The sequence below is a fragment of the Notolabrus celidotus genome, chromosome 14, assembly GCF_009762535.1.
Source record: "Notolabrus celidotus isolate fNotCel1 chromosome 14, fNotCel1.pri, whole genome shotgun sequence".
Lineage (NCBI taxonomy): Eukaryota > Metazoa > Chordata > Actinopteri > Labriformes > Labridae > Notolabrus > Notolabrus celidotus.
Genome location: NC_048285.1, coordinates 26,298,506 through 26,323,063, shown reverse-complemented (window position 1 = coordinate 26,323,063; position 24,558 = coordinate 26,298,506). Strand labels below are relative to the sequence as shown.

Here is a 24,558-nt window from a genome sequence, read left to right as displayed (position 1 = left end):
GCCAACTTTCTGATTGAGAGACGAACGACTCTAGCACTGAGCCACAGCTGCTGCAAAATACAACAACAAAAATGTTTCCAAACTCTCATTCCTCATTCTTCTGTGAAGATCATGTGACAGAGTAACTGGAACAAAGGGGGAAATGATTAGGATGATGGTCAGTAGTTACTGTCACATGAAGTTTTTATTTAGTCTGATTAATTTAGGTTTTGGGTTAAAGGTTTGCATGTGATCATATTTAATACAGAATGGTGTTTATGCACTCACAGCCAACCGGTTTAACATTATCAATCTGGCATTGTTCAATGAGCTCCCTGAGTATGGATATCTATCATCTGTCCAGCTCTTAAGCATCTGTTATTGTGCTGCTCTTAATCAAGGAACAGATGTTTCCTACTGTACAATGACATAGACTCTCTCAGACTGGGCATGCTTAAAACCCACAGCCAGAAATTCTGGATTATTATTGGATTAAATAGTCTACCACCTTGTAGTCAATTGAAGTTACCAACATTTCCAACTCATCAGTCATAATAGTTTTTCTTTCTGGAAAATATTAATGTTTCATTCTAAATGATTATGAGAACCTAAAATCAAGGTCTCACAATGTTCTCTCTGGACAACTAAGAAGACCGGTGTCAATGCATCAACATTACCAACAGAACTTCTGTCTTATCTGAGTTTTAAGTATTTCTCCTGAACACACTTTGTGCTCTACAGTTCATTTTTGACCCGGTGACTTGTTTGAATTATAACTTGATAGCAGACAGCTCCTGTGTGCAGAAGAAAGGACATATGAGGATAAAATGTTCAACTCTTTTTTCTTTTAAAGCCATTCATTGCCTTCAGGTTCAACGCCTTTCATCAACAGCGCCAACCCAAACACAGAATGTCTTACTGGTCATGAGCCCTGGCTAGACGCTAAAAGGACTTGAACTCTGTCAGAACCCTTCAATAATAGAGAAGACAGAGAGCTAATATATCGTTAAGTTGATCATGTTAGTCATTGTTTGTCCTTGTTTACACTGCTTTGTAAAGAAATGCTCCATTATGCTTAGCTGCTGCTTTACTTGGTGATACTTGGTCTGTTTCAACATCTGACCAAGTCAACAGCTGGCAGATGTTTTTCCGTGCAACTTCCAAGTGTTTTTCCAAGAAGAATGTGTTCACTCTCCTCAGAGTTTACAAAGTCAAGTGTGACGGTAGAATGAGCATTCTGCTTTTCTCTGGAGCATATCACACACTTTTATTGGATAATGGTGTCATAACACACTTCATTTTTACTGAATTTGTACTTGAACACTCTTGGCTTAAGTGACAACTAGTACAAAATGTAATATTATCTGGAAATTTTACTACTGTTTTAGCCAGACTGTACATTCAATAGGCCTTGAGCAGGTTTGGCTTCATTTGTGTTTTTGTCATGACTCAACCTTGTGGAAAATATCCAGAGTTTTTCCACTGTGCGAAATGAGGACAAGCAGCAGAGCGTTCAAGTGTGTACAGTATCCAACTGGTGTAAATTTATATGTCAGTGATGTAACTCCTCAGACTATAATTCACCAGAACTTTTACCTTTCTGGCAAAGCCATCTGAACTCTATTACAAGGTCGAGAAGGTAATATTTTAAGCAGTAGGAAGTAATTAAATCTAAATTGCTTGGTATCCTCAACTGATTTTACACATCTAGATCAGGTGGCAACTTCTGCAAATAGGTAATGATTTCAGCATGGTTAAAGATTAAGTAGAGATTTTGTTATGCAAACTGCAGTCTCCTGCAAAGTATGATACAGTATGCGCCATGCCAACCTTCCCATTATTTTTGCAGCTTTTCCTATACATGACTGACATGACTGTAAATTTTTTTGACCATCTAATGAAGACCCAGTACCTTAGATTTCTTGCTTGACTTTCTCTTCCAAAAACACTTCTGTGTAATGTCTTCTGTGGTTTTGGAAAAAATTTGGCCCAGTCAGAGACATTAACCTGATGATGAAAACAGTGTTTTCACGCCTGAGTTGGACACTAAATGTTTTTGACTGAAATCCCCCATTAAAACTGGGCTCATTGAGGAATAACACGTTGCAGGAAGAAATAAAAGTATCAAGTTGCATTGTGGGAAATGAAGGATTCTGGGTTTTTGGAGCTTGGGCTAAAATAAATGAGGAATTCATCCCATCATGCTGAATTAACTCTGACTAATCTGTTTTTTATGGGTTATGTGTCCCCAACCAAATGGATGCCAAAGTGCACTTTTAGCAAAGTTGCTAAGGTTATCACATTATTTTTCCTGTGACATCAACCACTTGTAAACCATTTCTTGTGTCTACGTCTTTTCAGAATCCAAGTTCAGTGTTTTTCGCAGTAGCACAGAGGCACAAAAGGAGCCAAGAAAACTTTGAATTATGATGCCTTAGGGATTCATGTTGGACACTTTCCATTGCATGTGAGTTAATACTAAAGCTCTGATTCACAGTATAATCATTGTTCATTAGAGCATACAGTAGGAGGTCTACTTGTGCAGCCGGTCAGAGGAGTCTAAAGGCAATATTTCACTATTTCCCTTCAAGACCAGTGAGTTGGTGGCCAACACACTCCCCTTTCCCTTTTCCAGCAAACTCTGGGAGTCATGAGCCACGTAGACGGGATTCCCTGTGATTCCAGGGTCCAGATTTCCAGTCTGCAGTTTCCTTCTGTCCAGCCAGTGGAAGTGAGATGGGCTGAGATTTAGCTTAGTGTTTTCTTGTCACTGCAGGGAGAGGAAGTTTACAGAAAATGTCAGCTGTGTACTTGAAAAGTCAATGAACTGGATCATTGATTGGATTGAGAAAACAAGACTGATTTGTGGGAAAAACTTAAAATTTAATGTGCAAAAAAAACCAGTCAGTTGTAGTGAAAAAATTGTAATCGAAGCCAAGTCTGACCTAGCCTCATTTTCCACAGTGACTACAGCAAGAAATCATAACATATTCATGTTGTCAAGCATGGTTAAACCCACAGAAGTTTGTTTTGAGTTTAAGACAGAAGCTCCAGAGAAAGTGTATATCATGCAACATAAAATAGGAATGATCTCGAACAACACTAAAAGAATGCTGATCAGACCTGTTTACGAATGTTTAGAAGTGTTCTAGGTGAGTGGTTTAAAAATATATATATTTTTTGCAATACAATCAAAATGCAAGTCAATCAGAAAAACAATTTGCAGAACAAAAATCCCAAGTGATGTTTTTGCAAAAGCTTAACTACGTGCTAAAAGGTCCTGCAGAGTGTATTTAGTGCGTTTTCTCTGGAAACGTTCTGTTTGCACAGCACACTTCTGAGGTTGCATGTTAGATTGTGATTAACTGCCAAACAAAACCTTGCTTGTAGGTACATGCCTTAAACTCATACTGAAGGTTACCACAGAGAAACTTGAGCCCTTCAGCACACTGGTTGAAAACGACCCTGCTGGTGTTAAACTCTGCACATATATCACTCTGCACAGCAAAGGTTTGAAGGTCAAGTGAAACAAAACTAAACAAAATACATTGAAAGGTAAAATATTTATGACTGCATTCTGCCACAAACTTTGAAGCTCTGTGGGAGTTTGGGTTTTGTCATGGTCAGTATAAAGGTTCACAAGGTGCAGTTTAAACTCCATACATTTGTCAGGGGGTCAAAAACCTTTCTGTTTTAGGATGAGGAGTTGCATTGGACAACATTTTGTGGGGTTCACAAAATCACTACCTCGACACCTGGTCCTGACAGGTTATTCATACATCATTGCTCAAAATTTATTACATTTTCAGATGTCAAGTTGTTTAGTCCCTGAGCTGATTGTTTGAGTACGAAGCTTGACAAAAAAAAACACATAATATATCGGAGCCCAGCCCAAATGCAGCTGATGAATTCCTCTATCTGTGCTGGCATGCTGAACACTTCTCTGTTTTCCACCCTTTGAAATTTGGCCAAGAGTGCTCTGATTCATGATGTGTTGAGACAAGTGGTGACACTGGTACTGTACAGCAGTGTATTGGCTTCTTACATTCATTGTGGGTTGTGTTACATAAATAAATAGATAAATAAATGTGACTTAATTTGACTATTTTCATTAGATATCCATCTGGAGTCACAAACAGGATAGAGGTTGATGTTATCTGTATCCTGACATGGGTTTATTTTCCTGGTATTGTTTTAAACTATTTATCTCTCACTGCCAATGAATTACTTAATTCTGAGCTGCTTCAACCCTGCATGTTTTCAGGATATCTCGCCCCGGTTGTTATTGTAAATGAGAATTGGTTCTCAATTGACTTACCTGGTAAAATAATGGTTGAATAGATGAATAAATTAATCATACCTTTTGGCTGTACGGTGGTGCAGTGGGTAGCGCTGTTGCCTCACAGCTAGAAGGTTGCTGGTTCAAATCCCCGGTGCCTTTCTGTGTGGAGTTTGCATGTTCCCCCTGTGCATGTGTGGGTTCTCTCCAGGTACTCCAGCTTCCTCCCACAGTCCAAAAACATGCACACCAGGTTAATTGTTCACTCTAAATTGCCCGTAGGTGTGAGTGTGTGCGTGAATGGTTGTCTGTCTCTCTGTGTTAGCCCTGTGATAGGTTGGCGACCTGTCCAGGGTGTACCCTGCCTTCCGCCTGAAGCCGGCTGGGATAGGCTCCAGCCCCCCGTGACCCCTAACGGGATAAGCGGTCAAGATAATGGCTAATGGATGGATCATACCTTCTAAAACATTTATTTAAAGCTACTGTGTGGAACTTTCTGTTTAGTTTCAGTTTGGCGCCCCTTGTGGACAAAGTGTTATTCCTTACATCTATGCTGATTTTGCACTGTTCCATCATGAGTTGTGTTGTTGGACAAAAAAATCTCCTCCTGCTTTCTTTAAACAGTGAAATGTATCATTCAATGTAAATATTTGTTTTTGGTGAAAGTAAGCTGTGGCTGTTTCTTGAGTGTGCTGCTAATCTTCTCATCTGACAACTACGTCCCCTAACAGAAGTTACAAGTGTGGGACCTATATAAATGTTTGCCATTGATGTGGACACTGACACCCCCCGCTCCAATGTTTATTTTTGTTATTTCATACTTAATCTTTCTAATTCAGAAATTTGCAATATTCAGGTACACAGGCATTTGTGTTATCCTTATGTGTGTTTGTAATTAGGAGGAGCAAGGCTCACACAGGCAGTTTGGGGCAGCTTTGGAGCAGCTTTGGGGTCTTTTGGGATGCGCAGGTGCACATGCGCAGTTTAGAGAGCTGACCGAGATGTTTGTGCTGTACGCAGCCACGCTGCGCTGTTGTGCTTGTACTGTTGTATAAATCCTGGTAGTGAGTAGAAGTATCAAAACAACCCATGCACGCCTGGAAAGCCACTTCTTGTGTCCAAGTGTAACACAAGCATTAAAAATGACTATTCAATAAAATTCTATCTTATTGTTGATGGTCTCATTTGCTGTTGTTGGCCATAGAGAGGCATCTCTGTTCATTTTGGTCGGTTTCATAACTAGTCAAAAGTTCCTCACAGAAGCTTTAATAAACCTTTTCTTGTTAGGATTAAAGTATCTTTACTTTATTAAGGATCTCTCTCTCTCTCTCTCTCTCTCTCTCTCTCTCTCTTTCTCTCTCTCTCTCTCTCTCTCTCTCTCTCTCTCTCTCTCTCTCTCTCTCTCTCTCTGGAATATTTGGACTGAGCTTATTTTTCTTAAATCATTAAACCCCATTTATCACTTCTGTTTTACTCCTTTCACTTTATTCTCTTATCAAAAGATCTTGACATCTAAGACGGGTTTTAGCACAGGTCTGAGGCAGTGAAACATAGTAAAACAATGGTTATGTTGCTTGTATTTTTATCTCTCAGATGTGCTGTTGGATGTCTTGATGTTGATGTAGCAGACCCAATCTGTTTGGCTGTCCTCCCACACTTTCCTGCCAGTGGTATTTTACTGTCTTGGGAAAATGCACCGATGATGTTTGCATGTGTTTGTGAAACTTCCATTGCTGGCTTTGTCATTACTGTGGCTCATCTACGTGATAATCCTCAAATATGGTCAGAGACTTCGGGCTCACACGCTATGTACATCCTTCAAACATAGCGAGCTAAATTTGACCTGACCTGACCTGACCGGAATCATAGTCCTAAGTTTAGTTTGTATCAAAGAGGGCCCAAAACAGACAGAACTTCACTTGGAGTCACACACTATTGTGCAACAAGGACATGATTTGAAATGGCTTCAGCCAACTTTTTAGATTCAGAATTAAAATGTGGTTTCAAACTAGCTGCAAGCAAAGCAATTACATCTGTCTGTGTTTGTACAGCACATTTTCTGACAGGAAGGGGCACAATAGTACACCATTATGAGTGTTTGTGGGGGGGGATGGAATCAAATTCTTCACTGCTGAGGGTGCACTTATCTCTGAACAGAGCGATACATGTTATCATAATTCGATCTACCTACTATTATACGGACCCTAAATCACTAAATGTGCCTTAGCCTTAGAGAAATCCACAACCACAAGAACTCAGTTTACTACTTTAGCAGGCGCAGCCAAAACCTTCCACTCTCTTGAATATTTTGATTTTATCACCAAACAAGAAACAACCGGGAGCAAACCAAGATTTCATAAATTGGATTTGGGGTTTTTACAGAGAGAGATGTCTTAACCTTAAACTACGTCCAGGTCAGCTACCTCCCTGAGTTGAAGTTTATGAGCGGCATACTTTAGTGTGAATTACGTCATGGTTCTTAGTCATATCTCCTGAGGTGAAGTGCTCAGGCATGCAGGGCTGTCAGGTTGCTGGAAGTATTTTCTGTAGCCTCTGGTAAAGCTAATAACTTTTTAACAGTGTCATGATTTATTAAAGAATCTTTGTAGTTGTTTTCATGTGATGAGTGTGCACTTAAAAGTTTACCTCCATCTTACACTTAATCACTGGCGTCAGGCTGCTTCAGATTAATCTAAAGCCACTCCATATATTTAGCACACTTTTAACCAGACACAGTGGTTAAACTGAGGACAGCGTGTTTTGTCCAAATATCAGAGCCTTGTTTCACCTTGAGAGCGATCACTCCAGACTCTGCAGCTTCTTGGAGGCAGAAGAGAACAGGATCTCTCTGATCATTAATCATGAGGAAGGGGAAAGGTTTATAGGGACTCTGATCCAGCCCCCGTTTTCTTCCACCATGAAAAAAAACGAGGCTGGAAAAAGAAACTTTTTCTTTTTCCTCCTGTAACTCATTAGGATATCAGTGAGTCTGATGAAACCTTGTTTAATAAAGAGGACAGGGTTGGCATATATACACCTAATAAAAAGATTGTCATACTAATTCACTGTTCCTTGTCCGAAGTGAACTATCATAATCCAGGTTCACAAGACTTCATGTGTCATTTCCAACTCCATCAGAGTTCACTTTTCTTATCATGCTCTTTAATATGATGGTGAATTACTACTTTCACAGATGTTTACCTGAGGAGATGCCATGAGAGCCAAACCCTGCCTGCTTAGGTCCCTGGCACGGTTTTTCGCTGTTCGTTTGGGGTTTGTAATTATCTAATCATCACCAAGGTTATTAAACAAACAACTTATGGGATTCTCTTTCATAACAGGATACATTTCTTTTGAACTGGCTTCTTGGTAACACTTCTCTGGGTGCCTGGAGGAGATACTTGCTCTAACCTGTGTACTGTGGAGACAATAACTTAATATATTAAGAGCCTCAGCGGACAATTGAAGGGAAACTCTGACCTAACGTTTAGATGTCTCATAAGAGCTGTTTTAAATCCTGTGGGTTGTGTTATAAGCCTGTGAAAGGTGTGCATATTTGTCGTTAAATGTACAAAACATGGGATAGAGGACACAGCTACCCTGTTTTTGTCAGCTTTGTGTTTCAGAGCGTCAGTAGGGAAAGAAAGTCGACATTATTGCCAACACCAGCATTAATCTGACCTATCATGAAACATGAAACACACATTTTATACCTTTTATTGAGTTGTTGACTCGCAGATGGTGACAGCATACATTGTTCTTTATTAGGTTAAACATCTGTAGATGCAGTCACTGCCATCTCTGATTAATATCCCACATATGGAAGCAGACATGGCTTCCTGATAGTTTGCCCAAGAGCTTTGAGTAACTCTCTACTGGAAATGTAAGTGACCACTGCAGCTGGTACAGAAAAGCATCTCTTTTTGTTTGACAGCATTGTTCTCCATTACATTAGTGTCTAAATATTGCACAGAGATAAAGACACTGGAGCTGCATTTGAGGTTTAGTTAGAGATACACATGCTTCAAAAAGATTTTTGCACTTAAAGCATAATTTGTGACACACTGTTTAAACTTACGCGTGTCAGAATGTTGTTTTTGCAGCCAAGGAAATATAAGAAGGTATCTTCTTTCTGTCCAACAGTGAAGAGGATTAGTTTAGAAAACAAGATGAGTTCCAGGAAAACAGTTAACTAATCCAGAGACCCAAAGCTCCTGCTGCCTCTTTCAAAGGCATACCAAACATGGAGATAAATCAGTAGGTGACATCATCATCAATCACTTAGACCAGATTGTTCACATTAACGCAGACTGTCACACACTCACATTACATACAATAAGCTATGGAACATGTGTAGGCTTTCATGTCTTAGACTAAGTGAAGTGGAGTGTAGAGCAGCACATAAAATACAGCAATAAATTATGTCAATGATTGAATCCATATATTGAATATTAAAATATGTCATAAAAAACATGAAATAAGTACTAACAGTTTTTGGACATGTAAAGGACCAGTCATTAAATGTTATGGTTTGTTTTGATGTGCTCTGATTAAACTGAAGACGGGCAGTCTAGGAAAATAAGAGGTCATAGGAAAGGGAACTGATGGAAAACACTTTAATGATTCTGTTTTAAAGGGGAAAATGAACGTTTTAAAACCTTGCTAAGATGAGATAGACTATTTTGCAGAAAAACAGCAGTACAGGACTGAATCTTCATTACAGGCCCATATTTCGTCTCATCATATTCTTCCAGAAATACAGAAACTATTAGAAAGAACAGCTGTCTGATTACATGAGTGTGTAACAATAATGCTAAGAGAAAACTCTAAATTGAAACTTCATAACTAAAAGCAGCTTAGTGGCTTTAAATTACTGAAATGGCTGAGCATCAATAAAAAAACAATCAAGCATTTCAGATTTTATTTTGCATCTTATTTTTCATAATGAAGCACGTGCATGTCATTTAAATGTTGGCTATGTTATCATCGCTTGTTTATCATTATGTTATCATTACTGTCAAAGAGGATTAAAACAGTCAAATCTGCTGACAAGCTGTTTTAGGATAAATAAAATCTTATTGTGGCGTCTCTGTGTGTGGCAAGAAAACAACAACAGAGGAATAACAAAAGGCACATAAAATGATGATGAGTTCCTGTTTGTGTTTTCTGTAATACTGATAAAAACTCTTCTATGTATTTACTAAAAGAATCAACCCTGCAGAAGAAAGGCCAATAACCACAGAACAAATGTATCATTAGCCTGTTTCAGTTTCCAGCTTTAGTTGTTGTTGAAGTATCGATGGGGAAGAATAGTTTATTTAAAACTTCCTTAATAAACCTCAGTTTGCAAAATACTCAACTGTGTGGAAAAATGCAATGCTAGCAATATGCTTTCATGCCCATTTATGGTGTAAAAGCAGAATGTTTTGGTCAATGTGATACAGATATAACTCACTGAGATGCTGAATACATCGTTAAATCTGCATACACAGAGGGAAAATGTTCAGAGGTTAGGTTAAAGACAACAATCATCAAATCTCTGGATTAAAATCACGAGAACACACACTAAAGTAAGCAAAGCCCAAATGATGAGCACCCTGTTTTTAGCCTAATTGGTGACACACAGTTTCATCTCCACATCTGCTCAGAGCGTGTCCAGTCTGCTCCATGTGTTTTTGAGCAGGATGTATTATGGAAATCTGTCAGGCTGCTGATGGGACTGATGTTTATCACATGCCTTTCTTACACAGAGACTATCTGGACTCATGCAGAAACTGGCAGCAGTCAGAACAATAAAACTGTGACATGAAAGACTGAGAGAGAAACTTCTGGGTTAATTACGGGAGTGGATTTGTACTGCTGACTTTTAATGACTGAAGCCTTTTCTGTTTAATGCTCAAATGTGGAAAAAATAGCAATTTACTAGTCATTAGTGGAGCGTTTATAGTAAGCTGTAGCCTAATCCTTTCCATTCTTTGACAAAAGGCCTAAATTATGAGGGTTATAAAAAGTTTAAATGAACTTGAACCCACAGTAGTATAAACACCACTCTATCTCTCTCCATTTTTATTTCTAGTCTAGTCTCTCATATGAGATTGGCTTTGTCTCCATCTGCAGGTTATAATTCGCACTATCACTATTTCACTCATAAATGAAATACTGTATGGTGATACCACTAATAATAGGGGGGGAATAGAACATATGTTGAACTTAAATCCTATTGGCACTCACAAAGACATAAAACCTATTTATGATCCAGTAAAGTTGTACTTCTTGGAATGTTAAAGATGATTTCCATTGTTCCCCCTCTTATCTGAAACCTCTGAGCGAACTAATCATTGACATCATTGTTAAGAACTTAATGGAAAAGTTAAGTTATCATTGTTTGTACTTGCTGCAGTGACTCAGCTGGAACTATTGTCATGGTTAATTCAATCCCAGTTTACAGTCTGATTATGCAGTCTCACATGATCGTGTCCATAGGGCGAGCTATAAAATAAATATCACTTTGTGTAAATGTTATGTACAAAGAATTTAAAATAGTAAGAGCTATTCAACTAGGCTGATATATCAACATTTTTTACATCTGGAAAATTGATTTTAAGGTCATGAGTTTAAATTCCTGTAGCCAAGAATAGTAGTCAAGAATATGGTATTATTTTTTTGCATTTATTGATTTAATTCTGTGTTTATCTTGGTGTATAAATTGTCACTGTGGAAGTGTATTTTCTTGAACGTCTTGTGTTTGAAAAAAAGGTTTGATTTTCAGTATTTTTTTCAAAAAACTAACATATATGACTTTCAGACACCATTGACTTGAATGCATTTTTTCATTTAGTTATTATCAAAAGAAAGAGAGAGTTTCTGTCAAATCAAAAATAAAGAAAAATAACAAAGCAGAGCATACTTGTATGTTTTTATCGGTTTCCATTTGGTAACTTATTTTGAAAGTATATACCGGATGTACATGCATGCTAAAATATATGCATTAATGTAAACTTGACTATTTGTAATTCCCTGCAGTTCCTCATCTTGTCCACTGGAGGACAGCATACCAAGTCTTCGCGTTAAGAATGAGCGTTGACTGCCCTCCAGTGGTCACAATCGTGAACTGCAATAGAGTCAAGCTACTTGATTTAACAAGCTGCTTTCGATACAAATATGGCAGCACACTACGACTTCCTGTTAAGACTATCAAAATAAAAACACAAGAGGAAGGATGATAAACAAATTGATTAGTAGCTTTCCTTGACAATGGTAAAAGAGAAGCTTCAATGAACGGACAAGTCAAGAAACGTCTGCTTTTTAAGGTAACGCTTTTATTATGCCTACACTAGATTTAACGATCTGTGTTGCATCCATATAAAGAAGTCCTGAGGTAGAAAGTTGCAGGAATAACAGAGAGACAGAAAACAACAGCAATGGTAAAATTATAAGAGCATTATTATAAATAAAATACTTACAAATAATATAAAATCAATACAGTAAAATTAATAAATTAAGTAATATTGGAAAGAGAAGTTAAAAATAAGGTAGCGTTAACAAGATCAGATGGATACAATAAATAAATAAATAGATAAATAAATAATTAAATATGGTAATAAATGTTAAAGCAATGATTAAAATAATAATGATTAAAATAATAATAAAAAAGTCCAGGGCTAGAATAAATTACTCCAAATGCGAGATTAAAAAGGTAAAAAAAAAAATTAAAAAAAACCAATAACGCTTATTTAAAATAAGCTTAACCCTCTTGTTATGTTTGTTTCTCTGGAACAGCAATAATGCTCTTGGGGCAATTTGACCTGGAGCATATTCCATTATCCAAAAGTGTCAGAACCCTAAAACACAATTTTTTAAAATCTAATGTTTAACTCCATTACCACCATTTAAATCAAGATTTAGTCCATTGGTGTTCTTTAATTCTCACAGATCATGGTTCAATGAGGATAACTCACTCGTTTTTCATTGAAATTAATATTAAAACTTTTTTTAATGTACATTGGAAAGCCCTAAATGTAAATACAATAGTTTTACATGACATACATTTATGTTTATTTTATTTCAAATTTCAATTTTTTTTTTTTTATGAAGTGATGTTGATGAATGAACAGGGCCCCTCTTCTGTCACATGCTGCCCAGATTTGTAAGCTGCATTTAATTGGTTTGGGGGGCGTATATTGCCTAAAATAGACTTTCAAAAGGGTCAGTTTGACCCGCAACATAACAGGAGGGTTAAGGAATTACTTGTGTTACTTATAAAGTAAACTTAGTTAAACTTTCTGGAGTTACACTACTTGACCACTAGATGGCAGCAATGCTATTGTTTCAGAGGCTTTCCAAGCTAGCGTTGATGGGTTAAATGAAGCATAGTAACACTTCCTGTCACTGCTTTTCAAAATAAAAGCTCACAATTGGGACATTATGAACACGTCACATTGTCATGTCATTTCAAAACTCTTGCTTTGAAAGGTAAGCAGCACTGTGCTGGACAATCTCTGCAACCTCGATTTTTATATTGAAGGAAGTCGTGCAAGGTCCAGTGAGGTACAAACCAACAATCAGTCCCTTTTACTCAGGAAGTGTTGTTGAATTCAGTCAACACGTTCAGAACCAGGAGGACCAGAGAACCTAACGGTAGCTGATCAGGCTGTTCTCCGGACTTGTGTCACTCTCTGGGGTAAGCATGTTCACCGTTAGCTGGAGCTAATGCTATTTGTGTTGTTTTAATTTATTACACGTCAGGCGTTTTAGGTTGGTGGTAGAATGACGCAGTGACGTAATGGTTAGTTTACAGCTGAGCTTGAAGAGAAAGGTTAGATCCTGACTTTAACTTGTTTTTCACCAGAGTGAAAGCAAAACATCACAACCAGTAACATAACTGTGATCAGCCAAACTCATGTCTGTTTTAGTCTGTGCTGTAGAGAAGGAGTTGTGTTTGTGGTTCACAGAAGAACCAAAAGAAAGTACGCAGTAAATAAACTAAATCAACCTGTAGCTTTAACAGAGGTGGAGTTTAATGCAGAGGGTGTAACTCCAGACCGAGTATCAATGTGCCTCATGCTTAGGGTTGCCAACTTTCTCTTATTCTCCTGTGCACAGTCATGATGGTGTGACCATCATATGATGTGTGTCAATTAAGTTTATATTCATATTATGAAATGCAGAAAGTGTGTATATTCCCTTTAATCCTTACTGTATCATTATGTAACCTCATATGAATAAACCTCAAAGAAACTACAATTTGGCTCTTTACATAAAAAACAGACAAAAAAAAATTAAATGCAAAATAGGAGTATGACTCACCAAATTTACTTCTTCCATGGATACTTTTTGCTGCTCTTGACTGCAGTCTTTTGTGCTTTTGCACAGCCAGAGAAGTCCTCACATGACAAGTCACAGTATACAGATATTTGAAGATCATTTCTGATCAGCTCTGTGCTGCATCTGTTTCTTGAGTCTTGAGTCTGACCATTTAATGGCCATCAGAGAGAAAATCCTCTCCACACTTTTTTGCAGGACTTGGTGCATTTGAGGGGGGCCTGTGATTGGATGACAGGCAGTGTGATTGGCACATGATCTAGGATCTGTAGAGTGCAGTCTGCTGTATTTACAAGAGTTAATAGTCAATATAAGGGATAATTGAGGTCCCGTATGAAACAAACCAATTTAGCCCAATACACTGGACAGTTAGCAACCCTACTCATGCTGTCCCTGTCTTTGCCTGCTAAGAACTGCTGTTGTTGTTATTTGTCACTCAGCCCATGTCTGACTGGATGCATTTTTTTTCTCAGAGGAATGGAGGAAGCGAAACGAGATGCCTTTGATAACGCCAGACTTCAGGTAATCAAAGATGGCTACGAGAGGGCCTTCGAGTGCATCAACAAAGGACTCACAGTAGATGAAGCTGGAGACAAAGCACAGGCCCTGGAGCTCTACAAGCGAGGGAGACAGCACCTTGTCAGGGCCATCAGTGTGCCAACGCAGGGAGAGGAGTGTGTGGGCAGCTCCTGGGAGTCGGCCCGACAGATGAAGCAGAAGATGCAGGAGACGCTGGACAACATCACCACTCGCCTGGCCATACTTGAGACCAGCTCTGACCTTGAATCCGCACCAACACTGAACAGTGCATCTCCCCCCAATGCTATGGACGCCCCTGCTGAAGGTCTGTACCCAACACTGCCCCCCAAACAGAAACCAGAGAGGCCAACTCCACCACAACCACTTTCTGCTAATGCCCCAGCAGCAGGAGCTGTCGGAGGCAAACCCGCAGGCAGCAGTGAGGGTCCTCCTCTCTCTCCCTCCAAACAGCCTGCTGTATCAGGTGAACAGCCTCCAGCTTACTCTCCTCAGGCGGCTGATGGTCACCTTTCTATTTCTTATGGAACAGAAGCAGGGGAGATGTCACTGGTGGGAGAGGAGTTCTACAGTCGTACGTCTAACTCGACACCATCTCCTCAGAGTATGGGTGAGGAAGGAGAGGAGCTGGTGTACATCCCTCATGGGGTACAGATATTCTTTGTCACACCTGAAGGGCAGGTGAGCGCTCCTTCGTACCCGGGCTACCTGCGGCTGGTGAAGTTCACAAGTGATCACTCCGACAGAATGCCAAACCGACCACCAGCTTTTCTGCAGGTAAGGGTAATTATTATGTCCACAAACTGTGTCTGAAGTACAGCTGGAGAGGACTAGATAAGCCACCCTCATGCCTACATGATGCAACAAGAGCAAGTGAAATGTCACCAGTCTTTCTTTACCCTTTAACCTATTTTTGTAAGATCTTTGTTGGCTAAAGAAGACTTTCTGGGCTGTGAGTCATCAGCAGGAGGAGATAGGCTTGTTAATGATCTCTAGTGCTTGCCCTATGGACACGATCATGTGAGAGTTGTTTAGTCACCGTCCTAATCCTATTGGCTTACAGACACTCCGTCATCCTCCCGGGATATCCCAAATCAGAGTCATTACTGGCCCAAAATTTGACAGATGTGACATTAGTCATGACCCAGAGAACATTAAAGTGCAGCACAGAATAGTGTGCAGTGCAATGAATCCTACACCTTTGAGATTTAGTATGTCCAGATAAGATTTTCATCAGGATGCAGTCTGCTACCCTCAAAGCATTCAGCTGAAAGTTGCCACATGAAGTCACATGATGTACACTACCAGTCAAAAGTTTGGACACACCTTCTCATTCAGTGTTTTTTATTTATCCTAATTATTCTCTACATTGTAGTTTAATTCTGAAGACATCAAAACTATGAAATAATATGTTTTTTTTCCATAATCTGGATTACAACTGTAGTCAAATAGGGCTATTCATTGTGTACTAACCCTACCTCTGAGCAACACTTGCTTTTTTAATGTGGTCTCAAACACATCAAGAAGGCAAGTCATTCTACAAATGAACTCTTGACAAGGCTCATGTTAATTAGAAACCATTCCAGGAGACCACTTCATGAAGCAGACTGAGAGAATACCAAGAGTGTGCAAAGCTGTCATGAAGGAAAAAGGGGGCTACTTTACAGAATCTAAAATATAAAACATATTCTGCTTTGTTTAACACTTTTTTATGAATTAAATAATTCCATATATGTTATTTCACAGTTTTCATGCCTTCAGTATTAATCTACAGTGTTTCAAATAATTAGAATACATACAAACTCATGAATGAGAAGGTGTTTCCAAACTTTTGACTGGTAGTGTATGTCTGTAACTCTTGAATTAAGTTTATCATAGCAGTGAGAGATCCAAATTCACCAAATCTATTAGCTTTAAATCTTGCAAGTGAGTGCTCCAGCAGCTGAGGTTGTGTGACTATATTTTACTCAGCAGGGAGTCCTTTAGGAGTCTTGTGCATCATCATGACTCACATAATAACCTGTGTTTTTCTTTTGCAACATAAGTGTTCGCACAAACACACCAGCTGCACAGACGAGTCTGAGATACTCATACTATACTCCTGCATGTCTACCTTTAATGTAATCAAGTCAGTGATATGCAGAGAATCAAAGTCAAACACTGATACTCAGTCCACAGTAGCAGGCCTTTGGACCACTAGATTGCTTTGTAAATATTGAGGCCGTCTGTAAACACTACAACTCGTGATAAGAACACACTACATCACAATGTCAACTTAGATTATTGCAAAAAAAAGCTGAATCGATACCTTATCTTATTTTCACAAGTCATCATGTTTTCAGTTAGTTTGTGGGGATTTTTGTGCTTTTTTTGTTCTGCCGTCTATTGGAACACTTACACCAGTGGATCATGAGAATGAATCTGACTCTTCGTTGGGGAATTTCCCAGGTGCTATTGCTTGTGGGTGACATCAGTGATTCACGAGTGCTAGTAATTATCTAAACCCTGCTTACACTGTTATGCACCCTAATCCTGTTAGCCATGCTGCAGTCAGGGCAGACAGTGTCCTCTGGGTTGTCTCCTTTCAGACTGTTCACTGTGTATGCACTGAACAGAGCTGACATTAGACATGCAAGGCTGGTTATTTCAAGGTTGTGTTAGAAAACGTGTATTATAGCAGGATCTCTTTGCAGAGCTCTCATGTTTAAACTTCATGTTAATCCAATCAGTATACTTTGTTCATAAAGGCAGTGTTCAGAAATAAAATTCAATTTTTGTTATCATCCAGATATGAATCACTTTCATCCCATTTTTCATGTTTTTTTTTATTGTTCTCATCTGCTTGTTCTCTTCCTGACAGGTGTGTGACTGGATCTACCCTCTCATGGCCATGGACTCCCCGGTGCTGCTGTGTAACACTGGTGTGTTTATGTTTCCTGACATGATGGCGCCAGGTCCAGGCTATTATGTCGGGGTAGTGTTGTCCTCAGAGCTGCCTGCTGTTGAGAGAGAGCTGTTTCATGACCTGCTGTCCCAGATGACAGATCTCAGGGTTCAGGTCAGTGTTGCTGTGAAGTCAGATCTGCCACAGCACAAAGTGTTGTTGAGCAAATGAAAATGATGGTTAGACTTTATCCTTATGGATCATCTACACCTTTAATACCACTCAGCCTTGTCCTTCACTCCAAGAAAATGAATCCTAAAATGTGTCTGTACTGTGTCTCATAAAAAAAAAAAATGTTTGCATTACACAAGTTGTGGCACAAGTCCCCAAAGAATTGTTACACAATGCCTTTTGCAAATCCTCTCGTCCCATTTGGGGGAACAGAGAGCTATTTTTGGAAAATGAAGCAGTGATGTTGTAGCATTCTGCTGTTGAGCAGTAATACAGACATGTGAAAGTGCATGCATCATGAAAATTTTTTGAAAGCTGGTTCCCAACGTGTCTTTCTAGACGACCCATGATAATTATGTAACATCACAGTGCCTTAACTTTAATAATAATAATAATAATAATAATAATAATAATAATAATACATTTTATTTAAAAGTGCCTGTCTTAACACTCAAGGCTACTTTACAGAGGGATAAAACACAATAAAATAAAATAACATGTTAGAATAAATAAAAACAACAAGCAAAGTAACACCAAGTTAAAAATGAAGCAGTGGAAATTAAACAGAGAATGCAGATTGAAACAGATGGGTTTTGATTTGAAGAGGGGTAGAGAGTCAATATCTCTGATGTCTGGTTGGAGTGAGTTCCAGAGTTGGGGACTTTAGCTACTGTTAATTTAACAAATCAATGATTACACACCAAGCGGCAAACTCTGGTCTAAAAATATGGGTCCAATGAGGAAGTGCTAAAAACTGCAGTTCATAGAGGATCTGCTCGAGGCTGGCTCCGGAAGTACCAGAAACCACATACACACCATTTCAAAAAAGCTGATCTTTACAGCAGAAATAAACATGTTTACAGCCTGGTACAAAAAACAAGTGTAGTCTGGATAGCTCATTTCTCGATCGACTCACACTGTACAGGGGGTGAATTTTTTCTAACGTGGCAATTTCAAAGATATTGAGATTACGAGTCCTCCAATGAGAGGCACAGCTGACTTGATTGACAGGCGGGAACACTAGCTGTTGGCTAGGAGGCTAAAAGGCCGCCTCTTTACGCCACAATCGCTCGACAGCAACAGTATGGCTGCCGCCGACGATTGGCCTTAAAACAGCGCTTCAGAAACAGATACGTGACGTCACAGAAACTATGTCCATTTATTATACAGTCTATGTTACATACAGAGGTTTAAATGCTTAAGTTGTCCATGCACACATGTAGAGGAGAACAGGGTTGGTTGTAACACTTTTTACTGTTTTGATGATTGCTCATCATCAAAACATCTTTCAATAGTCATTCCTAAATTAAATTGAAGCTTAAGGTGTTGGCTTGAAATGTGTATCCCTCTCATTTTCCAACTGATTGTAACAAAAAGGCAATTAACTATTAAAGACACTCTGACACATTGTGACAACCAACCCCATCACGGGGATGGTTGTCACACACTATGGGGTTGGTTGTCACACACTATGGTAATGGTTGTCACACACTATGGGGTTGGTTGTCACACACTATGGTAATGGTTGTCACACACTATGGGGTTGGTTGTCACACACTATGGTAATGGTTGTCACACACTATGGGGTTGGCTGTCACACACTATGGGGTTGGTTGTCACAATGGTATTTCAACGGGAAAAATATTTTTAAAAAGGCAAGAAGGCAGAAGTAAATTTGAAAGTTTAATTGCACTGACAAGTGATAGGCCTACATAACTTAATGCATTTTATCAAAATAAGCAAGGAACATGAACAGGAAACACATCTTTCGTCCAGCCTATATAACAACATAAAGAACAAAACAGATAGGCCTAACAATAATGGCCTACTCAACTAGGCTACATGCAGTCACTGTCTGAGTTACAGTGATGGCAAATGTAGGGTCTGCGCACTCCAACTCATTTCTCCATGCATGATTTTCCCAACATAGGGGTTGGTTGTTACATGTGACAACCAACCCCAAAGAGAATGTGACGACCAACCCTAACTGGAATTTTTTGCTAGCATCAAGGCTAACAACCATCTAACAAGTAGTTAGCTAGCTAATAAAAATCTAAAGAAATAGCTTTCCCCTCACACTTTGTAAGGGTAACACTTGTTTTGTTATAAACCCATCGTTTAAAAGCCTAGAAGAAAAATACTGAGGAGCTGAATATTTACAATTTGACATGAACACAAAAAGTCCTCTCACCTCAAGTTCAGCTGTCTTACTCCAGAGAAGACTATGTAGGTGAGCTCTGATCCTAATTCTGGAAATGTCCATACCCCAGTTTGAGAGACAGCGCCCTCTGGTGGCGAGATATAACGAGTGTGCCAACCCCGTTCTCCCCTATATATTGTTACTGAAAATTTTTGTTTAAAATCAGTCAAAAATGCACATCAACATAAAAAGTGCACCAAATGGTGAAACTGTTGGTGTGTGATTGTACTGCACCATTCCTCAAGTCATCATCACAAACACAATTTTTGCAGGAGTAGGAAACACTTCATTAAATTGGTTTCTTACATGAAAAAGATTTTAGTGGCTGCTTACTCAGGGCTTTGAGGCTGCAGACTTAGTGGATTACAAACTTCTTCATTGTTTTACCGTGGCAAGAAACTCTTGCTTCTGCTTACTTCTGAGCTGGCACACTTCGCTCAGTTACCCCTGCCTCAGCATCCTTGGGATTTGAGACAGGCAGGTGAGAAGAATTAATCAGTTATAATGCTCTTATCTGCAGCGGTTTAGCACAACCTCAGAGCTCTGGCTGAAAGACAGGTGCCAGTTCTTCCATGATGGAGGTAGAGACGCAGGCACAGATCGATGCCTGACAAGGTCAATTGTGATGTACGCGATCTGACTAGTTAATTTTTCTGATGGACGTGGTTCCCTGTCAGCAAGTATGAACTTCTGTGTTGTTTTCACTTTTTGGGCAAGTCAGAGTTTTTGGGTTTTATTTACCAAATTCAAGACAAAGAGGCCGTCTGTTTCTGGCAAACAGTACGTTGTAACAAGAAGCTCAGAATAACAAGAGAAGCTATTGTGTGCACTGGGGTTACTTTGAGACAAGCATTTGAATGGAGATGTTTAGAGCTTGCACAAAGCAGCAGATAAGTTATCCAAAAGTTTCAGCCCACTATCTCTGTATTTTTCAGTAGCCAACCAATGTGTCTTTATGGTCAGGCTCCAGATGAAGCCACAGACACCATTAATCTCAGTCAGAAGGTGTCCATCGCTGCAACCGAGGACACTGCACCCGAAGAGACTGCACCAGCTGAAACCGAGGACGAAAAGCCTTTGCCTGAGTGGAGCGAAAAGGTGGCGAATGGGATCCTGACAGGTAAGGCCCAAACTGCATCTTCTCCCAGCATTTCTGTTCCAGTTGAATCATCAGTTAGAACTTAGGAAAGTCAAGAGACTACATGACTTGGCCTGTTGTCTTCCCAGGTGCATCCTGGCTAAGCTGGGGCTTGGTTAAAGGAGCCGAGTTTACGGGCAAGGCCATCCATAAAGGAGCATCTAAGCTAAGAGAACACATCACTCCTGAAGACAAACCCACTCACGTCAGCCCGACCGTCACCAAAGGCCTCCATGTTGCCAAGCAAGCGACAGGAGGAGCCGTCAAAGTCAGCCAGTTTTTAGGTGACTACGTCATTTCCCTGTCAGCATGTTTTTTTCTGACCTTGTGTAGCTATTTGGCACTGGGCTTTTAATGATGTCATGCTGTGTTACTGCAGTGGATGGAGTGTGTACTGTTGCTGGCTGTGTGGGTCGAGAGTTGGCTCCACACGTGAAAAAACACGGAGGCAAGCTGATCCCAGAGTCCATGAAGAAAGACAAGGATGGACGTTCCAATATAGATGGAGCCATGGTCGTGGCTGCCAGTGGAGTGCAAGGTACAAATGTTCCACTCTTTCCTTTCTCTGAGAGGAAGTTGCTTAGAAGTAAAGAAGTAGGCGGCGCTGGTGGCATAGTGGTCTAAGCGCCCCACGTATAGAGGCTACGGTCCTCGTCTCAGAGGTCCCCGGTTTGACTCCCGGCTGGTCGACCAATTACTGCATGTCTTCCCCCACTCTCTACTTCCCACATTTCCTGTCTCTCTTCAGCTGTCCTATATAATAAAGGCAAAACAAATCTAACTTAAAAAAAAAAAAAGATGTAAAGAAGTAAAATGTGCCTAACCTGCTCTCTATGTCTTTCTTAAGGATTCGCCACCATGTGGACCGGTCTGGAATTTGCAGCAAAGAATATTACCACAAGTGTAGCATCAGAGACGGTCACCACCGTAAAGCACAAGTAAGTGGCCCCGTTCATTTCTAATCACTTGTCTGATCACAGTCACATGCTTTAATATGAAGTAATACAAATTTAGCTCAACACTGCTCGTTTAACAGGTTTATGATGCATATGTAACAAATGACTCTCACATCTGCATCCACATCTGCACCACTCATTCAAACTAAAGATGCACTCACTTCCTTTTCAATTTGCTTTACAGATTTAGGGGTCTACAAAACATCTTTGACCCACCCAATGAGAAGAAGTGTAATTATTCCTAATTAGTCACAGCCATTTTACTCTCTGAACTACTAATCACCAGCATGACGTTGAATGAATTAGCTCTTGCACAAAGCACTCTACTATAACCAATGCTGTGCAAATTCACTGCTCTCCCCTCTGCTGCCAATCACATGACGGTGCTGCTTTTTTAGATTTTTTTTCCCTCCAGTTTCTAATTCAAAGATCTGGGTTAGCTACCTTTCCGACCTGACAGATTTTAAACTCTTCCTATATTCAATGAATCGGTGCTACGTGTTCCAATAACAAGCAAAATATCTACAAACAAGTAGGTTAGTCTTTCTATGGGGTGGGTGATGCCATATTGTTAAACTGAGTCAATATACATTGGTCAAAAGATAGTGTTATCTGTGTAGTTTGTTTACAAGTGATTTGATGACCTCACAAGTTAGCATTATTATTATTTAAAGGAGTTCAGTATCATATATACATTGGTATTGGGATAGAAAGATGTTATAAGTGACTATATGTGTATTGCCCACCCTAAGATGTATGAATAATAGTGGTAAATCATCACAGTTCAGATTCTGGTAGTCAGAGGGTTTCCTAATTATAGATTGCACACTTGCATGGGTGTAATCCTCACATTGAAATTCCCATACAGCATGGCATCCTTTCAATCCTTGCACAGCATATTAATTACTTCTCCCCCAATCCTCTTTTTTTCTCACCTCTAACACTGACCTCTCACCCAATCTGACTTCTGATGAAGGTATGGAGCCGCAGCCGGACAAGCAACAGACCACGCAGTCAATTCTGCCATTAACGTGGGCATCACTGCCTTCAATGTTGACAACCTTGGGATCAAAGCTGTCGTGAAAAAGACTGGAAAGCAAACGGCGAAGGCCATTTTGGATGACTACAAGATTCAGGAAAAACCAGAGAACATAAAAGAAGTGGAGAAATCCAAAAAATAACCGTCAGTGCCCTGCCTCACTCCTTCAGCCTTAAAGCATAATTTGTATTCTTCTACCAAATAAAATTATTTTAAAATTTACTATTTATAGAAATATATGTTCTGTATTTACAAGACAACTACTGTCACATACATAATATAGTTTCATACACCTTTATGCACCTTAATCTTTATTTATAATAAGGTAGATGGACCTAAATGAAGAAAAGCAGCAGATTTTATAACTTATATAAAATCTTAAAGATAAGTTTAAGGTATGTTGATGTAATGACACTCTATAACATTCAGGTATTATCACTTTTCTTGGAAGATATTAATAAACTATGCTGTGTGCACTAAGGACCTTTTTTATGGCTAGACACTGGACATATTTCTCAGTCTTTCTGAAGCATTTGTGTGTTTGAGTTTCCCCCCCCCCTGTAAGGGTAAGTGCAATTTACATCCTCTGAAAGAATTATCAGGAATATTATCTCTGTCAGTCTCTGCAGGTATCATTATCTGAAAAGAAAGCATCTGACAAGCAGTTGCGACTAAGACCACGTCACTACTGCTGCTGACTGTGCCTGCAAATATCAAATGATATAAAAGTTTTATTTTTCAAGAAGCAGTGAATCTGAAGTCTGCTGTCTGTTATTTTGTGGTTCCTTAATTCAAAATGTAAAAGTTTGACTGTAAACTGCAAGTCTGAGGAGTTTAAAACAAGATATGTGTGTTTTGCTGTGCTGTCTAATGCATTTCAGTTTTTTCCACCTTTCTTTAAAATGTAAATGTTTATAGCATTTCATATAAAAATTATAGATTACAATATTTTTATGTGTGAACAAACTATTTAGCAACAATAATTTTTGAGTGTGGTTCTAACTGTTTTAATATCCAGCTTGTGTCTTTATTTTTTTTGACTGATTAGAGTTGTCTTGAAACTCAAGCTTTAAAACTTCAGCAAGCAAATGTAATTTTCACAAGGCTAACAAATACTGTAACAAAGCAGTGAGATGATAATTCAATGAGTACTTAATTGAAATGAAATAAATAAGAAGAATGAAACATTTGTTTTTGAATATTTTGGAATTCATAGCCCTCTCTTTTGTGCTTTGTGTGTAAGAACAGGATGACTTGTGTGTTTTTATTGTGTTAATCCAGTTAGCACTTTTTTTTATTAACCTTAAGCCCCCTACCTCCATCTAGTGGCTGGCTTGTATATTGATAGAATCTTTTATCTGACTGATTGTTTATTCTCTACATTACTTTAAGAGCAAAACTAACAGTGTAATCTCAATTTAAGTAAAACTACATCAGAAATAGAGAGGAATATTTAAAAAAAGATCCAGAAATAAAAAATTAATCTGTTGTTCTTTTTAATTTCATTAGTTGTTATGTGAGGTGACTTGAATCTAACCAGACAAATTCAAAGTTCCCGGAAATATTTTGATTAAATATTGACTCAAAAGTCAATATTTAAATTTAGTCAATATATCAGAGATGTAATGAACTTCTGTTATAGCTAACTGCAATTCGGAAAATTTTAAATATAACAGATCTGCACTTTTTGATTCAGAAACAGTGCTGCTGCACTATCACTATAGTTCAAAATGGAACAAAAGACATACCCAAAACCATGAACTTAAAACTATATTAACTGTGTAATACTGAATTGAATCCATATTATTTCATAAACAGTATGAAACATGTATTGTATAATGTAATAATATTGAATATGTATTAAAGACAGACATGAATTGAACTTTAATATATACCAGAGCATCTGTTTGTGTAGTATACAGCTTATCAAAGCTGAAAATAGTGATATCTGCTTTTTTTTAAATCTGGAAACGTGATTAGTTGGACCTTATGTA

At 38.9% G+C, this 24,558-nt stretch overlaps 1 protein-coding gene across 2 annotated transcripts; it reads left to right on the top strand.

The window, feature by feature from the left end:
• Window positions 1-12,687: 12,687 nt before the first annotated feature.
• Window positions 12,688-23,749, top strand: spartb (spartin b). 2 transcript variants are annotated; one of them, XM_034701131.1, is made up of 9 exons: window positions 12,688-12,938; window positions 14,053-14,893; window positions 16,977-17,174; window positions 20,395-20,551; window positions 20,659-20,853; window positions 20,949-21,107; window positions 21,417-21,507; window positions 21,710-21,756; window positions 22,502-23,749. In XM_034701131.1, the coding sequence occupies exons 2-9, from the start codon at window positions 14,057-14,059 to the stop codon at window positions 22,606-22,608; spliced, it is 1,791 nt and encodes a 596-aa protein (XP_034557022.1). In that variant the 5' UTR covers window positions 12,688-12,938; window positions 14,053-14,056; the 3' UTR covers window positions 22,609-23,749. The 2 variants fall into 2 exon arrangements, with proteins under 2 accessions (XP_034557022.1, XP_034557021.1); XM_034701130.1 differs by lacking the exon at window positions 21,710-21,756 and having other exon boundaries at window positions 12,689-12,938.
• The last annotated feature ends 809 nt before the right edge of the window (window positions 23,750-24,558 follow it).

Excerpts from the sequence above, each read along its gene's own strand:
- spartb (XM_034701130.1), top strand. The coding sequence starts at position 14,057 with ATGGAGGAAGCGAAACGAGATGCCTTTGATAACGCCAGACTTCAGGTA. Across the intron at positions 14,894-16,976 it reads GACCACCAGCTTTTCTGCAG|GTGTGTGACTGGATCTACCC; the intron begins GTAAGGGTAATT and ends TCTTCCTGACAG. Across the intron at positions 20,552-20,658 it reads GGCGAATGGGATCCTGACAG|GTGCATCCTGGCTAAGCTGG; the intron begins GTAAGGCCCAAA and ends TTGTCTTCCCAG.